This window comes from Vespa velutina, chromosome 5 (genome assembly GCF_912470025.1).
Source record: "Vespa velutina chromosome 5, iVesVel2.1, whole genome shotgun sequence".
NCBI lineage: Eukaryota > Metazoa > Arthropoda > Insecta > Hymenoptera > Vespidae > Vespa > Vespa velutina.
The window spans coordinates 3,098,065-3,113,787 of NC_062192.1; the positions used below are offsets into that span (position 1 = coordinate 3,098,065).

At 27.8% G+C, this 15,723-nt stretch overlaps 3 protein-coding genes across 5 annotated transcripts; all 3 read right to left on the reverse strand.

Moving 5' to 3' along the window:
• Positions 1-778: 778 nt before the first annotated feature.
• On the reverse strand, positions 779-7,576 carry LOC124949150 (elongation of very long chain fatty acids protein 1-like). Of its 2 annotated transcripts, none has more exons than XM_047493789.1 (7): positions 5,950-7,576; positions 3,680-3,728; positions 2,809-2,999; positions 2,608-2,688; positions 2,110-2,272; positions 1,664-1,803; positions 779-1,148 (listed from the first exon to the last, which is right to left on the reverse strand). In XM_047493789.1, exons 1-7 carry the CDS (start codon positions 6,013-6,015, stop codon positions 984-986), a joined length of 855 nt encoding a protein of 284 aa, XP_047349745.1. In that variant the 5' UTR covers positions 6,016-7,576; the 3' UTR covers positions 779-983. The 2 variants fall into 2 exon arrangements, with proteins under 2 accessions (XP_047349745.1, XP_047349746.1); XM_047493790.1 differs by lacking the exon at positions 779-1,148 and adding an exon at positions 1,266-1,496.
• Positions 7,577-7,726: 150 nt separating this feature from the next.
• LOC124949149 (cysteine sulfinic acid decarboxylase-like) lies at positions 7,727-11,257 on the reverse strand. Its single transcript, XM_047493788.1, has 6 exons — positions 10,840-11,257; positions 10,477-10,720; positions 10,209-10,407; positions 9,740-10,116; positions 8,571-8,762; positions 7,727-8,032 (listed from the first exon to the last, which is right to left on the reverse strand). Exons 1-6 carry the CDS (start codon positions 11,109-11,111, stop codon positions 7,859-7,861), a joined length of 1,458 nt encoding a protein of 485 aa, XP_047349744.1. The 5' UTR covers positions 11,112-11,257; the 3' UTR covers positions 7,727-7,858.
• Positions 11,258-11,463: 206 nt separating this feature from the next.
• Positions 11,464-12,508, reverse strand: LOC124949151 (protein UXT homolog). 2 transcript variants are annotated; one of them, XM_047493792.1, is made up of 3 exons: positions 12,237-12,508; positions 11,758-12,077; positions 11,464-11,669 (listed from the first exon to the last, which is right to left on the reverse strand). In XM_047493792.1, the coding sequence occupies exons 2-3, from the start codon at positions 12,070-12,072 to the stop codon at positions 11,592-11,594; spliced, it is 393 nt and encodes a 130-aa protein (XP_047349748.1). In that variant the 5' UTR covers positions 12,073-12,077; positions 12,237-12,508; the 3' UTR covers positions 11,464-11,591. The 2 variants fall into 2 exon arrangements, with proteins under 2 accessions (XP_047349748.1, XP_047349747.1); XM_047493791.1 differs by having other exon boundaries at positions 11,506-12,077; positions 12,237-12,506.
• Between the last annotated feature and the right edge of the window lie 3,215 nt (positions 12,509-15,723).

Sequence of the window (15,723 nt, forward strand, 5' to 3'; positions counted from 1 at the left end):
GTGGTAGCCCATGCGTGTCGACTTAAAGCCACGAACACACTAATCCGCTATGCTAATTTCAGAGCGTGAAAGCGATGGAGTCCTATATAAGCCCTAACCCTTCTTCCTGCAGTTTATACCAATACATCCGCAATCGTACATGAGCTTAAATAAAAAGCTATTAATTAATAAACGTAATATTGTTTCGCCAGTCTATTTCTTTCTCATATATTCTTAGCAATTTCGAAATATTATACACTTATAATCGCATAAGGATAATCATATTCTTATATATGATTTATAATTGATCGCACTTTTTGTATTTTGTTTTTTGTTTTGTTTTTCTTTTTTTTTTTTTTGTAAAATTATTTATGACTATTCGTATTAATTATTTTATACGATACGATAGAAAATTATTGTAGAGAATTAATCATACAATGTTGAGAATATATTATGAATTATAATATATTATCAAATAATAAATGATAACTGATCGGTTAAGCTTTACGTTTCTTATAAGTTTAAATAAAAGTGCACAAGACTAATATTGCTTGATCTGACATTGTCCATCATACAATAAGATGAAATAAAGTAATGACAAAGTTTTCAATAGTTACGGGTACCATTAATAAAATACAAAATAGTCTTATAGGATTTCGTTTTTAAGATCAATGCAATGGGAAAGCATCATTCTACAAAATTTAATCGAGATATATATATATATATATATATATATATATATATATATATATCGGTTATTAGTATAATAATTAATTATATTAATTATTCGCATTAATTATTATTATATAATAATTATTACGAATAGTCTTATATATTTTTGAAAAAAACGCAAAAAAAATGCGTTTAATTATAAATCATATATAAAAATATGATTATCCTTATGCGATATATAAATATTAATATAGATGTAAAATCCACCTATTATCCCACGTAAGAAATTTCTAATGACCTTATATTTTATTCATTCGATCATCGAAGATCTCTCACTCCAGCTTCTTTTTTATATAAGACTTTTTATAAAATCCCCAGAACATGTATAACATTATAACTACTTGCATCGTATACATGCAAGCAACAAATTTTCTATTTGGATCGCAAGAGGGCATCAGTGCCTGACCTGTGTGCAACAGCATAATAATGAATTGTATCTGTAATCATATAAACATATTTTTAGAGTAAACGAAACAGTAATATATGTGAGTCTTATGTTTTGTTTTTATATAATAATATGACTTATAATAATATGAATAAATAAAGATAAATAAGTGAAGCAATTAAAATGTTTTTCTTTCGAAAAAAAAAAGGCAACGTTATTGCGAGAAAAGTGCCTTTATTCTCGTAGATTTTTGCTTCGAAAGAAAATGCGCGTGGCAATACAAGAATATCGGGATAAAGTGCGATATATGCACCTTCCAGTCGAATGCTCGCCAAGAAAAGCGTTGCTTTTCCGTGAACTTCGAATACAATATGGAAGAAGGCGAGAAGAAAGATCAGGACTAAAAGAAAGAAAAAACGAAAGCGAATTGAGTACAACGAATCGTGAAAACGGAAAATCGAATATCGGATTTCTTTTATAGGAAACACAATGCAAAAATCTGTTTCCGCTTATAATATCGCTTCATTGTTTCTAAAAATAAGCTGGTAGTATTACGTTAATACATACTATTTGTAGTTTCGTGATATATTTTTTCACTGGCATAATCTTCTCTGTTACTCCTGGTCCGAGAGCAGACAGTAGATAATAAGTATACATGAATACGTGCACGATACAATTTGGTATTATTATGAAAGTCCACATGCCACCTGAAAAAAATAATCATTTATTTATATATTTTTTACTCAAAAGAATATAAAATGATTATCGGTTAAAGACTGTAATAAAGATAGTCTATAAAAAAGATTATTATAGACCGTTAACGAATTCAATTGGAATAATGTTATATGTATAAATGTTCGATAAAAAAGATAGTTTTCTCATTAGATAAAATAATAATAATAATAATAATAATAATAATAATAATAATAATAATAATAATAATAATAATAATAATAATGATAATAATAATAATGTTTAACTTGAGTAAAAATAATAATCATGATGTCACATACCTGGAACATATTTACAAGCCATCCATGCCATTATAACCGTCGTAGTATGATGATAGATATGAAGGAAAGATGTCTGATTATATTTCTTTCGAAGAACAAAAACGATTGTGTCGCATAATTCGACTACCTTCAATATAAATACTCGCCAAACCCAACTAGCCATCTACAAATCAATAAAGAAAATTATTAACGATCGATCATTCGTCATAGAAATCTTTTTCTCTAGAAAAATTCTTATCTACTTTATAATCAATTAATTCAATTATTTAATAAAATAATTCATATTTTATATCCTTATATAAAAGAATCTGAAATGTCTGAAATGTATCGTGAATTCGTTAATGTAATTAAATATTTATCGTCTGATGTCATTCAATCACGATGCTGCTATTATTATTATTATTATTATTATTATTATTATTATTATTATTATTATTATTATTATTATTATTATTATTATTATTATTACTATTATTACTATTTATATACATTACTCACCCTAAGAGGTTCGGCATCATAAGATATACTACAAGGTTCACATCCTAGAGAAAGATTCGTCGTAAAACCCGACGTTAGAATCTACAAAAGAAAAAATATATTCAAAAATATATTCATGTATATTTAAATATGATGAACTTGATATTTTCATAATTGTATATTGTATAAACGTTTAATGTAAAAAAATTTAACTTCACTTACTCCATAGCACGTGACTCCACTTGCGATCGCTAGCAGACAATTATAGACAATCAAAAAGTTCTTCAGTTTGTAAGGTTTCCGATGTTTCATATAACGAGGTCCAAAATGAAGAACGAACTCTAGATAAACAAGCAGGATTAACATCATTGGAAACGGATCTCGCATCAGAGGAAAGTTTGCCACTCTGGGATCTAGAATGAATATTTGCAACCATTAGAATGTTAGAAAACGAAAGATCTTAGAAAATTATTAAATTGTCCAAATGGTCAAAATATTGAAATGTATATATATTTAAATTGTTGGTATTATATATAATATATTAAAGTATTGCAAAATTCGAGATCCGAACTATGCAAAAAGAAATGTTAATAATAACAAATTCAAAAATCAATTTCGTACTAATTAAACAGAAGATCATTAATTCACCATAAAGGTACTATTGTATTTTTACTTTGTTCTCGTTTAGTTCTTATTTGATTATTTCTACATTTTGTATATTTTAAGATAAAACAATTTTGAAAGAAAACTGTTTTCTATTGATTTATTTTATCAATTAAATAAAGTGTCCCAGTTCACTTCATATATAATAATAATAATAATAATAATAATAATAATAATAATAATAATAATAATAAAAAGGAAATAATTAAAACATTAATCCTCTTTGAATATATTATATTTTCTTTAGTTAGAAAAAAAACAGGTAGAAAAACTTTGATGGTTATTTCATCGAGTAATATTTGCAAAGGTTTAGACCATCGATTTTGTATCATCCTGTAGAAATGAAAAATATTTTAAACTACGAATACCGTTAACGGACAAAGGAATTCTACTAATAAAATAAAACAAAATATTTAATATGTTCGTTCACCTGCTATCTCCTCGAAGAGGTAATTGTAGGCCCTCGCAATGTCCATGTTCTACCATTCAAGTTCGCCAAGAAAAGAGGAGAATGATGTCCGATGTTCCACAGAGCCAAGCAACAACAGTAAAAATATCAACACTGACCAACAGCGTTGCTCGTTCGTTCGCGAATGAATATAAGAAGAAGGAACGAGTATGTCCGTTGTAGGAAAAGGATACCGGTGCAACGGCAATCGTCGTCGATGGTAGCCGACGAGAGAATGATAGAATAACGAGTTAGCAAATACAGATAATACATTGCAAAGTCATGTACTTCTAAAAAAGAAACCATAAGTACCATCTTTTCAAATCTATCTCGATATAAGATAAAATCAAGTGAGATTTGCCGAAATAATTATTTTATTTTAATTTCAAATATCAATTTGTATTTTAATCGATTTTAAATTCAAAGAAAAGAATATTTAAAACGATAAGAAAAGAAAAATACAAGTGACGGGTCGATGCAATTTGTAATCTCCAAACAACTGTTTTCAACGTTATATCTTTCCTTTTATATATTTACCGAACCGAATAAAGAGAAATAAATGGAACGCAATTACATTTAATGTGTAAAGTTTTTATACGCTTGAAAAGATTCCTATGTTAACCTTCATTAGAAGTTTTTTCTTTAAAATCTTTGTTAACTTTCATTAGAAGTTTTTTCTTTAACATCTTTTAAAAGTGGGAAAAAAAAATACATTCACTGAACTAACTATTGTTATCATAGAATGATAAGATCGAGGACAACATCGCTCGTTAATGAAAATGTACTAACTTCGAAAATCTCACGAATTCGCATAAAAAATAATACAGAATTCATTTCTGAAATAAAACTTACCTGTATATACAGATAAACGTTTATTATACGAAATCCTATATAATACCTTAATATAAATATAATAAGCTATTCATAAATTAAAATAATAGAAATTCGCATAAGGCTGTCAGTTAAAACGCTTGATGAGTTACAACATAATATAAAGGATTAAAAGATTCGTAATGTTATGAGACATTTCGATTACATCTTCTAACGTAATAAAATATGTTTAATGCATTATATAATATGATCTTTAAAATTGACTCCGTAAAATAACTATTGCCATTAAGTTATCTGTCTGGTTAACAATCATGTTATGCTAAATAATATTAAAAAAAGTGAGAAGATGACCATATAAAGAATGATAATAATGTAGCGTACATTTAACATAGAAATATAAGGATAATAAAAATATATCCTTAATTATATATCTACATTATGTATCTATATAATAAAACTTTGATTATAATTTAAATGTAACATTGGGTTACGATCTTCTACCATTCAACGAAATTATTCTAACGAAAACTGATAACTAGCTCGAGGTATACATAGCTATCTATTAACAATCTCTCGAAAATGAAATAGTATTCGCCTACGATGATCAAAATTATGACATGAAATTTGTTCTTGAACTTTTCATTCCAAAATTGGTTCTTACGATACATCTTATAAATTTCTGTAGAATACTTTCAAATTCCATTTACGTATTTATGCATATGTAAGAAAAAAAGGAAAATAAAATAAAACGATCTTTCCTAATATTATTTTAAATATTTCCACATACCTATTGGTAAGTAAAATTATTTTTTTTCAATTTAGCTCATGTTCACGAATATATATATATAAAGAACAAGGCCGAATTTATAGTTATTTACTATTGTATTAAGATAAAAATGTTATGCAAAACATGAAATTAACATTTCAACGTGATAAAAAAGAAGATAGCGTTAAAATAACTCTTTTTTTTGATACAATGAAAATATATGGAACAAATATCTACTGTGAGAAACGATAGATGTCGAAAATTTTATTTACAATAATATTTTTCCACGATTCGACATTTAATTCATATTAATAATAATTCAGATTCGACATTAAATCAATTAAATCAATGTTAATAACTCGATTGCAGGGGAAAATTAAATCTATTTATCAACATTCTGGAACGATTAAATTCGAGGTTGTGTCTGTTTTAGTTAACCGCAATCGATCGATGCAGTCCAATCTCGGCACTTTGTCTTCGAATTCATTTAATTTCTCAAAGGTAAAGGATTACTATGTTATCAAAGATAATAAAATTTGATCTCTAAGAATTTGAACGGAGAGATCATTTTAACGATGATCTAGAAAGTCTACGATGTGCGCAGGTTTACGGAAAAGGGGTGAACCAAATGAAAAAAGAAACTAAAATGACGCACCTGCGATCCGCAAGCCGGGAAACTTTCCGCATCTTGCGTTTCGATTCTATAAATATCCGATGACATTTAAACTATTATACGAAATATTTTACTTTCTATTCGCGTATGCCGACGTTATCGCCGTCTTTCAGGGCACTAGACTACTGTCCAACTTACGTTCATCCATAGGGCAAGCACCCCTAGTAGAGACTTATGCTCAGGAGCGTAACAAACTAGCGCGATACCACGCGCAATATATACGATTCCATATAATTATAATTTCATTTTATTCGATCGCTACTCTTTCTTTTTATTATTTTATTAAAAGATCATACAATATTTAATAAATCGATCCTATCATTTATTTTAATCTTTTTCTTATCATTTTTATAATTCTTATAAATTTTTAATAAAACCGAACCAAAAATTATATGATTATTTACAAAGTACTTTGTTCCACGTGAATTTAATTCAAGGTAATAACAATTTTCATTTATATCTTTTATCATACGTTTAAACAGTAAATATTATTTTTTGAAAATGACTTGTGATATTTGCTAATTATTGTCATTCGTAAATTAACATTACTGTTTTTTGAAAATATGATGAAAATAAAATGTATTATAACGAAATAAATAATCAAATTGGAACATCTGTTTCAGGTCAAACCATAAATGTAACTTATGATTGTACAGACAAGTCAAGGCCGTTTTTCTGCAATTAATCTTCGAATGAGGTCAACATGTTCCATTTTAACGTCGTTCAATGATCACGAAATTCCGTGCATGCTTTTAATCTTTTATGCTCATAATTACCGAATTATTTATCAAATTAAAAATAATTAGGAATCTATTATTCGTGAAAATTAAAATGAAACTTTCAAGTATATCTTGAATAATCCAATTATCGTATATTTTCTACTCGTACTGCACCAACATATAACAATTTCGCATAAGCTAATGCAGTAATGAATAATTTATACTTTTAGACCTTTTTAAGAATCAAATAAATACCATCGGACGTTAAGAAATTTATATGAATTTTACGCGCGGCAATAATAAAATAATATTATTACTATCAATGTATATCGGATTAAAAAAAAATATGGTCTGAGAAAAAAGGTCGCAAGTATATATAGTTCGTGCGCCATTGCGCTAACGGATCGTGCCAATAACAAAAATAAAGCAATTAACTAAAAGTAATATCATGAAATCCAATGAAAAGCAAACTCATCAAAGTCTATCGAAATTAATAATTGACATGAAAGAAGTCTTTCGTTCCTTTTATATTAAGTCGATTCGCAAAGTTTACTGGTATCACGAAAAATAGGTCTTTCAAATCGATTATTTCAAAGCGAGCTATTACATATATTGCACTAAAAAAAAAAAAAAAAAAAAAAAAAAAAAAAAAAAGAAAGAAAGAAGAAAAAAGATAAAAACAAATGAAAAAGTGTCACTCATTATTGGCATTATTTCCTTTTACGAGCACTCAGAGATCTACCATAATGTTGTACAGTCATGGAAAGTCAGTATGAGCAAAGTAATATGAATATATGGCTTCCCTGTGTGCTGTCAGTCGTATCAGGATTAGCCGGCTCGTTCGCATACGACGTGAGGCCGTTAGGGCTGTAGGACAAACGCAATCACGAAATGACCTCCTACCTTAGTATCACGAATTTAATGTGTCTTATTAATAGGACGACCAAAACCAATTCGGAATTCGATTGGGGACATATATGTCGTATACATTAACGAATATATATGAATTATTGATCTTTGTCTTTGAATTGTCTATCAAGAAAGCTTAAGAAAGTATTTGTATTGTATTTTAATATCGTGTTCCAAAAGCAGCAAAAGTGGATACAATAAAAAAGAAATCAAAGAAAAGCTATTAATAAAATATTTGATTATATATAACCTCATATTGGAATTCACAAGGACTCCCCAAGATTTTCGAGCTCTTCTAATACATAATTAATGTCTTGCATATCTGTACCCGAATTTTGTACAACGAATCGAAAAAAATTTGGTTTCTCACGTAATGGTTGATAGTTGATCATTAAACTACCTCTTTTCGTCATTCTTCCCTTCAACTTAGGAGCTACCTAAAGTAGAAAATATGACTATTTAGAAATATTAAAATAATACAATTTTTAATTTCGCTATAATCTTAATCAAATTTATAATTATATTGCAGATACATATATATATATATATATATATATATATATATATATATATATATATATATGCACTATAAATCTAATCGGTAAGAAATGGTACCTACTTAACCGACAGTTAACTTACAAATTAGTTTCTTTATCAACGTTCAAAAATAACTTAAAAAATATTCTCTATAGATAATATGCCGATAAAATCAATTACTCATATGTTATAAGAACAAATTTGATTTTCTTATATGCAAAATTTTCTTATTTTACACTTCTGTATATAAAGAAATTTTATATACATAATAATATCAAAATAAAAAGAAAATGTAAATCAATTTTACGCTTACAAACTTTAAATATATTTAATATGCATCATTAACTATCTATATAATTGTAAAAATAAACTCTATTTAAAAATAAAATTAAGGATGACTATATCTAAAACTACTATTATAAGGTAGTTAATGCTTACCTTGCTTAATTCTTCCTCATAATTGTATATAGAATCCTTATCTTTTAAATGCAAAGGAATAAACCAAAAGCATACATTGATGAAACATGGTTGTGCCACTAACTCAAAGTGTTTCTTTTTTTCAATCTCATCTTTAAAGAAAGCTGACAGTGACATTAGATGATTAATGTGTTTTTCAAAACCCGATGATCCCTGTAAAAAGAAAGAAAATGTTAGTAAAGTAGACAAATAATGTAAAAAAAAAAATTCATATTGATCTAAGTAAATAATATAAAAGAAAGAAATGCAAAGCCATATATTATGTATATCTACTCAATAGCCCATATATCCAAATTCATTCTATAAGTTTTCAAGTCATGAATTTTTCTTTAGCTTTTAGCTAGATGAATAAAAATACATTTCTTTTTTTTTTTTTTTTTCTTAATTGTTCATATAATTTAAGTACACACTACAATATAAAATTAGATCACTTCTAAAATAAAAGCAAGGAAAAGGATGAAAATAATTATACCATAGAAATTATATATGTCCATTCATATATTATACTATAATATATATTTTTAAAAAAATGATGTATCATTCTAATTGTCATTACATCAAATGAACAGAATGTCTCATTTAGCTTAATAAATTCGTACTTTCTTTCATGCAAGATCTATAAAACTTATTGGCCCACAACACTGCTACCAGCTGAACTCTTGAGAAATTTTAAAACTTCTTTCGGAATCTTAAAAATTCACTGAATGAATAAGGTATGGACAAATCTGAATCCCTACAGGGGAAATTAATATATGCATAAGTACACCAGCAAACACTCTATACAGAACATGCAAGCCCTTTACTTCAACGGAGTTGTTACCTCAACCGTAATGGCTTAAATGCCAAAGTACAAGATCTATGCTTAAAAGAAGGTAGGGGAAAAAAGTGCTATGAAGGCTAGTTTTCTACATATTTGCATAAGTGGTTGCATTCAAAATCTAATACAGGGAAAAAAGAACCACTTCTCTAGCATGCATAAGTCTTAAGTTCGCATCAAAAAAGATGCTTCAAATATATCTGAAAGATGATGCATATAATATACGCTTCTAATCTGATTAAGAGCATTTAAAAGATATTTTATAAAAAAAGAAAAGTTTATAGAAATGTTTAAAACAACATGTATAATTTACCTTAGCTTGCCACATAAACCAAAACTTCAAAACATCTGCCCTGCGTCCGCATTGTAAATACTTGTCTCCAGGATCTAAATCAGCTGAGTAAAATTTATCCTTTTGAAACAAATAAGTAGCTCCCTTGGAGTGTGCTTTGGTTAAAATATTATCGTGCTTTGTCAAAAATAAGGAACACTGTTGTGGAACGGCCAGTAATTTGTGAGGATTAAATAATATAGAATCTGCTCTTTCTATTCCTCTTAAAAGACCACAATGTTTTTTACTAAATATTAAACCACCACCCCAGGCTGCGTCGACGTGTAACCATATTTTCAAATCCTGACAAATTTTTGCTATTTCGATCAATGGATCGAAAGCACCCAATACCGTTGTTCCTAAAGTTTGGGAAATATTGTCGATGATCGTATACAATTATTTAACATCATTTCATATTTATTAAAAAAAAAAAAAAAAACAAATTAATTACCGGCTGTAGCAATAACCATAAACAAAGAACTGCCTTTTTCTTGTTCCTGCCGAATACAGATCATTAAATCATCAACGCTCATTCTACCTAAATCATCCGTTTTCACGAGAACGACATCTACATTGCAAAGATTTGCCCATTTAGATACCGAGTAATGAGCATCTTCCGAAGCAAAGAGAATTGGCTTCACTATTAAATCCTTGAAGAAAGATGATTATTTTTAATTTCCATATTTCTTTTATACAATAGATGAAAACAGAATGATTACCTTCTTCTCACATCTATAAGAAAATCTTGCTAAATTAATAGCTATTCCGTTTGCAAAAGATCCACCTGGGCAAAACAATGCATCACCAAATTCACATCCATTATCATTCTTATAAAACATAGATAATAACTTTCTAGTCAAGGTTTTCTCCATCAATGTTAATACGGGTGCTACTTCGTACGTGTATACTGAAGCATTTAAGGCATCAGTCAACCATTGTCCTGCCAAGCCATAAGGATCCAATCTATATAAATAAATAATTATTAATCATTCATTAGTAATCGACAAGAAACTTTTTCTTTTCATTTAATTGACTTGATTATATTGGATAAGTGTAATATCGGAATCATGAATAGAACTTACCCAGAAAAAAGTTGATTCATAAAATATGGATGACCAGTTTTAACGCTATATTTTAATATCTTATTTGCCACCAATAAGAGATCTTTTTGTGATTTTGGTTCTTCTAACAGATCAAAATTCAAAATTTCTTGCAAATAATTTGCATCTCTCCATCTTGAGACAGGATTGTCTCGCAATACACTCTCGAATGCGAAATCAATTAAGATAGCACTGAATTTCTCGAGAAATTCTCTATGCTTATTTTCAGAAGGTATACTACGCCAATCAGACATGAATGATTCGTTGAAGATTATTTCGAAAAAAAGAAAAGAAAAATGGAATATCAGACCGTATACAAGGTCTTATAAATGTTGTATAACTGAACGACGTAAAATGAACTGAGGCATTTTTAACCAAGCTTTGATATATATATATATATATAAACTGACTACAAGGTCTTAATAAAATTCCACAATTACACTTAACAAGGAGACAAAGCAACAGCCCCATAGAATACTGAATCAGTCAATGTCACTAACGTGATTAATTTGTATGAAACACAATATTCTTGAAATTACAAAGACCTTAAATAGCCTTTTAGATATAATTTTTTAACCAATATAACTACAATTACCAATGATAATTATCAAAACAATATAAAGTAATTATTAGAGTATTTGAAATAAACATATACATTTATTTATAAAAATACACTTTATATGAAATAATTGGGAGTTCATTATATACATACGTCTATGACACATATGTTAAATCTATTTGAAAGTATAAGTATTGAATTGTACAATTTGATAACACATGTCACTATTGTAATCCTTGTAAATCCCTGATACCTATTAAAATTAACTTTATATGGGCATTAGTTCTTGCAATTTGTTTTCTTATATGAACTATCTGTTTTTCTAAAAGTTTAATTCTTACATTGATTATTACCAAAGCTTCCTCTAAACTAAATTCGACATAGTGTCCCAAACCAACGTCTAATAGAATATTTGAAACATCTTGGACATGAGCTTCAACATAGAAATTATTTCCAATATCTACTTGAGTTTTAAAATCTGTTTTATTAAAGTCGCTGGATTGAAAGGTTGTGATAATGTTCTTTAGTTGAAGAAATTCAGCAATATCTGTATTTTTATTATCAAGTTTTTCTTCTAACTTGGCAAGATCAGCCTTTAGCACACCATTTATAAAAGCTTCAAACTGTAGGATTTTCTTCTGTATATCTGCATTCATAGTTACTGCAATTAAATTATAAAAAATAAAATGACCAATATGATTCTGCATGAACGCTATGATATTGGCATCGATCATCATTATTTAGAAATGTTTAAGTAAAAGAAAAATATTTTTAACATGCATTATCTGTCCATTTATGTATAAATAAAAAATATATTTACCAGTTAATAGTTGTGAAAGATGCGTTAAGAAGTTTATTAAATGTTTAGAGGTTAGAAAATATCACGAATATTCTATACTCATTTTTAACAGAGTAACACCAATTATAAATGAGATTCACTAGGAGAAATATATTCTTAAGTTATAAAACATTTGATTTATCGTATCTATTACATTGATTAAATCATATAAATAAAAATATTATCATTTCTAAATTCAATTCGCCTATATTAAATGTTATTATATGATCACTAGAATGTATATATATGTATAATACAAGAGCGATCGAAGTTACATCTAGCGACTATTATCAGCAACTTGTATCTACCAGCGCAGTCGATAAACAGGATTTCTTACATTAGAAATAAATTATAAATCATTGAGACGTTTTTCATACATAATGTACGTATATATTTTTAAAGCAATTTTTAAATAAAACTATTTCCCATTAATTTGTTTGATTAACTAACTGAAGTATCATGTCAATTGTGACCACATAGAGCAAAGATTTAATAATGAAGAAATAAGTAATTTTCCAAAAAGATTAAATATATCGGATTCATTCTTAATGAAATCAAACAAAATACTCGAAGAATTCTATTCTCAAAAAAAAAAAAAAAAATACAGAAATACAAAAAGACAAAAATACAAAAAAATAAAAAAGAACATATGTACCATAAATATGCAACTATTGGTTTTATTACCCTGTAAATGATGGTTCATTTCCTAACGAGGATTAATGTAATAGCTGAATGATACATGAATATATAAATACCGTTAGTGTAATGTAATTGCTACATTCCAAACGTTCCATTCAGTGCCTAGCTTTGCTTAACAGAGCATGTAATAATTCCGTTAAGTTCGTTCAATATTTAAAGCTAACAATTTAAAACCATAAATTCACTATCTCTTTTGAATACTCACATCTAATATCATTTAAATGCTTGAAAGATCATAATTTTCTTCCTAAAGTTACTATTGAAATTGTTCCTACTGTTATAGACTATGAAATTAAAAGTCCATTCTGTATGGACGATGAATCAAAAATATTCAGTGTTCCTCACCAATGAAATGCATACCAATTTAACAGGTAAGACCCTGCTCGAGGCAATGAATTAAATCATTGACGCCCACCAACGAGTTCAATTGCCATCCGGCGTGTTAGGAGTATCCGTAATAATACCTTCACAAATTAAGTAGATATTTTGCGAATGCATTCGCTCACCTCGAGCTTTCATTGATCAACGGGAGATAACGGATTGTATGGCTATGCTAATTCGAATGTTTGTAAATAACATCCCCTTATAATTTGCCCTCTTATTTTACACTTTATCGATTTAAGTCAATCGAACTTTCTGTAAACTATTCCTTTCACTTTCAGATTTTAGATTTATTATTTCTATTAGGATACATGCAGTTTAAAAATAACTGATTATCATTTATGATTAATTATCATATATTCGTTGATCGCAAAATTTCGAGAAGTCATGATATATTATAAAAATATTGTAATGTATATCGAGTATGTAACATGAATTATTCATGGTGCATGATTTGCAAATCATCGATACCAAGATCAGTTTGATTTGAATCTAAGAGAATGGTCGAAACAAGTTTATCTACAGTAACCAAAAGAAACGCTCGTTGTAATGAAATTCATCGACATAGCCACACCTGAATTATACGATTTGTATTGTTAAAATATTCAAAGTTAAAGAAATTGTATGCATTTTAACTATAATCAAGTAGATACATTTTAACATTACTATATTAAATGCCGTATACATACAGCGGTAATTAGATTGCTTATCGTTCCTTGCGTTCATTTTCACGGTGGTAATCATGTAAATAATTACTGTAGAAAAATTACATGAAATGAGAAGCCAAAGGAATCAAGGTGTTGTTAATTAGTGAAAATAATTAAAGTTACATTTCTAGAGTATATTCATAATTTGTTCTTGTCTGAATTTCTTAGAATTTTATAAAATAAATTTTAACAAAAGGTAAAAAGTATTGTATTATCTAATTATTTTCATGTAAAGTAAGTATTTGCCTGTCGAGATATTCGTGTATATACTACAAGGTGGTTCGTATATTATCATGATCGTTGTAGAGAACCCATTGCGTGCAGATGATGATGCAAAAAAGTAAGTTTGAATATATACGATGAGAGTCTTACTCTGTGATGTTTCCAGTAAAGTCGCATTACAATTAATATTATATCTTACATTTCCTACACCAAATATTGAAAGTCGTTAGAATTGTTCAACTTTTAACCGTAATATACTTTTTCCATCTGTCGAAGTATTTATATAAATTACTATCATTATTATTATTATTCTAGATGTTACGACAAGCTGTAAAGAGTTGAGCTATAACGAGGATACGTTAAAAAAAAAAAAAAAAAGAAAAATGAAAAAAGAGAAATTATTAGACGAATTATTTGCCATTGAACTTTTTCATAAAAATTACAATATCTGATGAAGTTCGTCTCGAGACACATTTTAATCAGTTACGAAAAACCTATGAGAGATTCTCAATTCTAAATGACAGATGGATGAATCATTTTCGACAATTTTGATATTACGGTATTGCTAAATTTTTTTATTCAAATGATATTCTTATATATGTATACGAATATTACGCACAATTGGTTTTACTTATATCGATCGAATATTATTAACATTAAGAAGGAGGAAATAATTGAAAACTTCGATAATATTTAAGTTTACAAAGATTTCAATTACAAAAAAATAAAAAGAAAAAATAGAACAGATAAGGAATAAAATTAAAATATCAACATTAAGCACATCCGATCACACTTGATTTTATCAGCATTTATTTTATATGCTATAATATGTATAACAATTAAAAGTATTTAAAGTAGGGTCGATCCTTGAAGAATGATCAATACATGTCTCGATAATTCTATCTCTTTTTTGTCTTTTCTTTTTTTATTTATCTTCATTCACATACTTATATCAATATACTTTCTTTTCTACGAAACGTTATACTTTCTTTATCTCGTGGCATGAATGATCTATCCTCGAGGATCGTAGAATAAATAACTACAACGGACAAGAATGTATGAATACAGGTAGGTAAGATCATATTAAATATAGGTGCATTGATCCTACTTCTTTTCATTTAAGTCATCACATTCTTTGCCGACTGGTTACAAGCTATAAAAAAAAAAAAACAAAAAACGGGTACAGTTTTACGATGTGCAAAATCTTCTCGCATTTTTTCATGTTCGGTGCACGTGCCGTGTTGTGATTTCGCTCATACATAAATATGTACTGCACACTGTTGAAAGAAGAAATAATAAACTTTCCGAGCTGTATTATTTTATTATACGCTATTTATCGATTCGAATTATCGCACGATCATCATTGATCTGTCGGACATAGACATGTAAAAATCACGTCAGTTTTACTATTGTTCAACGTTTTTATCATTGTCGTAGAAAGAAAATCATAGGTCACATTA

Coding starts and splice junctions, on each gene's coding strand:
- LOC124949149 (XM_047493788.1), bottom strand. CDS start 11,111: ATGTCTGATTGGCGTAGTATACCTTCTGAAAATAAGCATAGAGAATTT. Junction 10,408..10,476: donor CTTATAGATGTGAGAAGAAG/GTAATCATTCTG, acceptor TCTTTCTTCAAG/GATTTAATAGTGAAGCCAAT. Junction 8,763..9,739: donor GGTTTATGTGGCAAGCTAAG/GTAAATTATACA, acceptor TTCTTTTTACAG/GGATCATCGGGTTTTGAAAA.
- LOC124949150 (XM_047493789.1), bottom strand. CDS start 6,015: ATGTCATCGGATATTTATAGAATCGAAACGCAAGATGCGGAAAGTTTC. Junction 3,729..5,949: donor TCCCGGCTTGCGGATCGCAG/GTGCGTCATTTT, acceptor CTTGAATGGTAG/AACATGGACATTGCGAGGGC. Junction 3,000..3,679: donor CCTCTTCGAGGAGATAGCAG/GTGAACGAACAT, acceptor TATTCATTCTAG/ATCCCAGAGTGGCAAACTTT.
- LOC124949151 (XM_047493791.1), bottom strand. CDS start 12,072: ATGAATGCAGATATACAGAAGAAAATCCTACAGTTTGAAGCTTTTATA.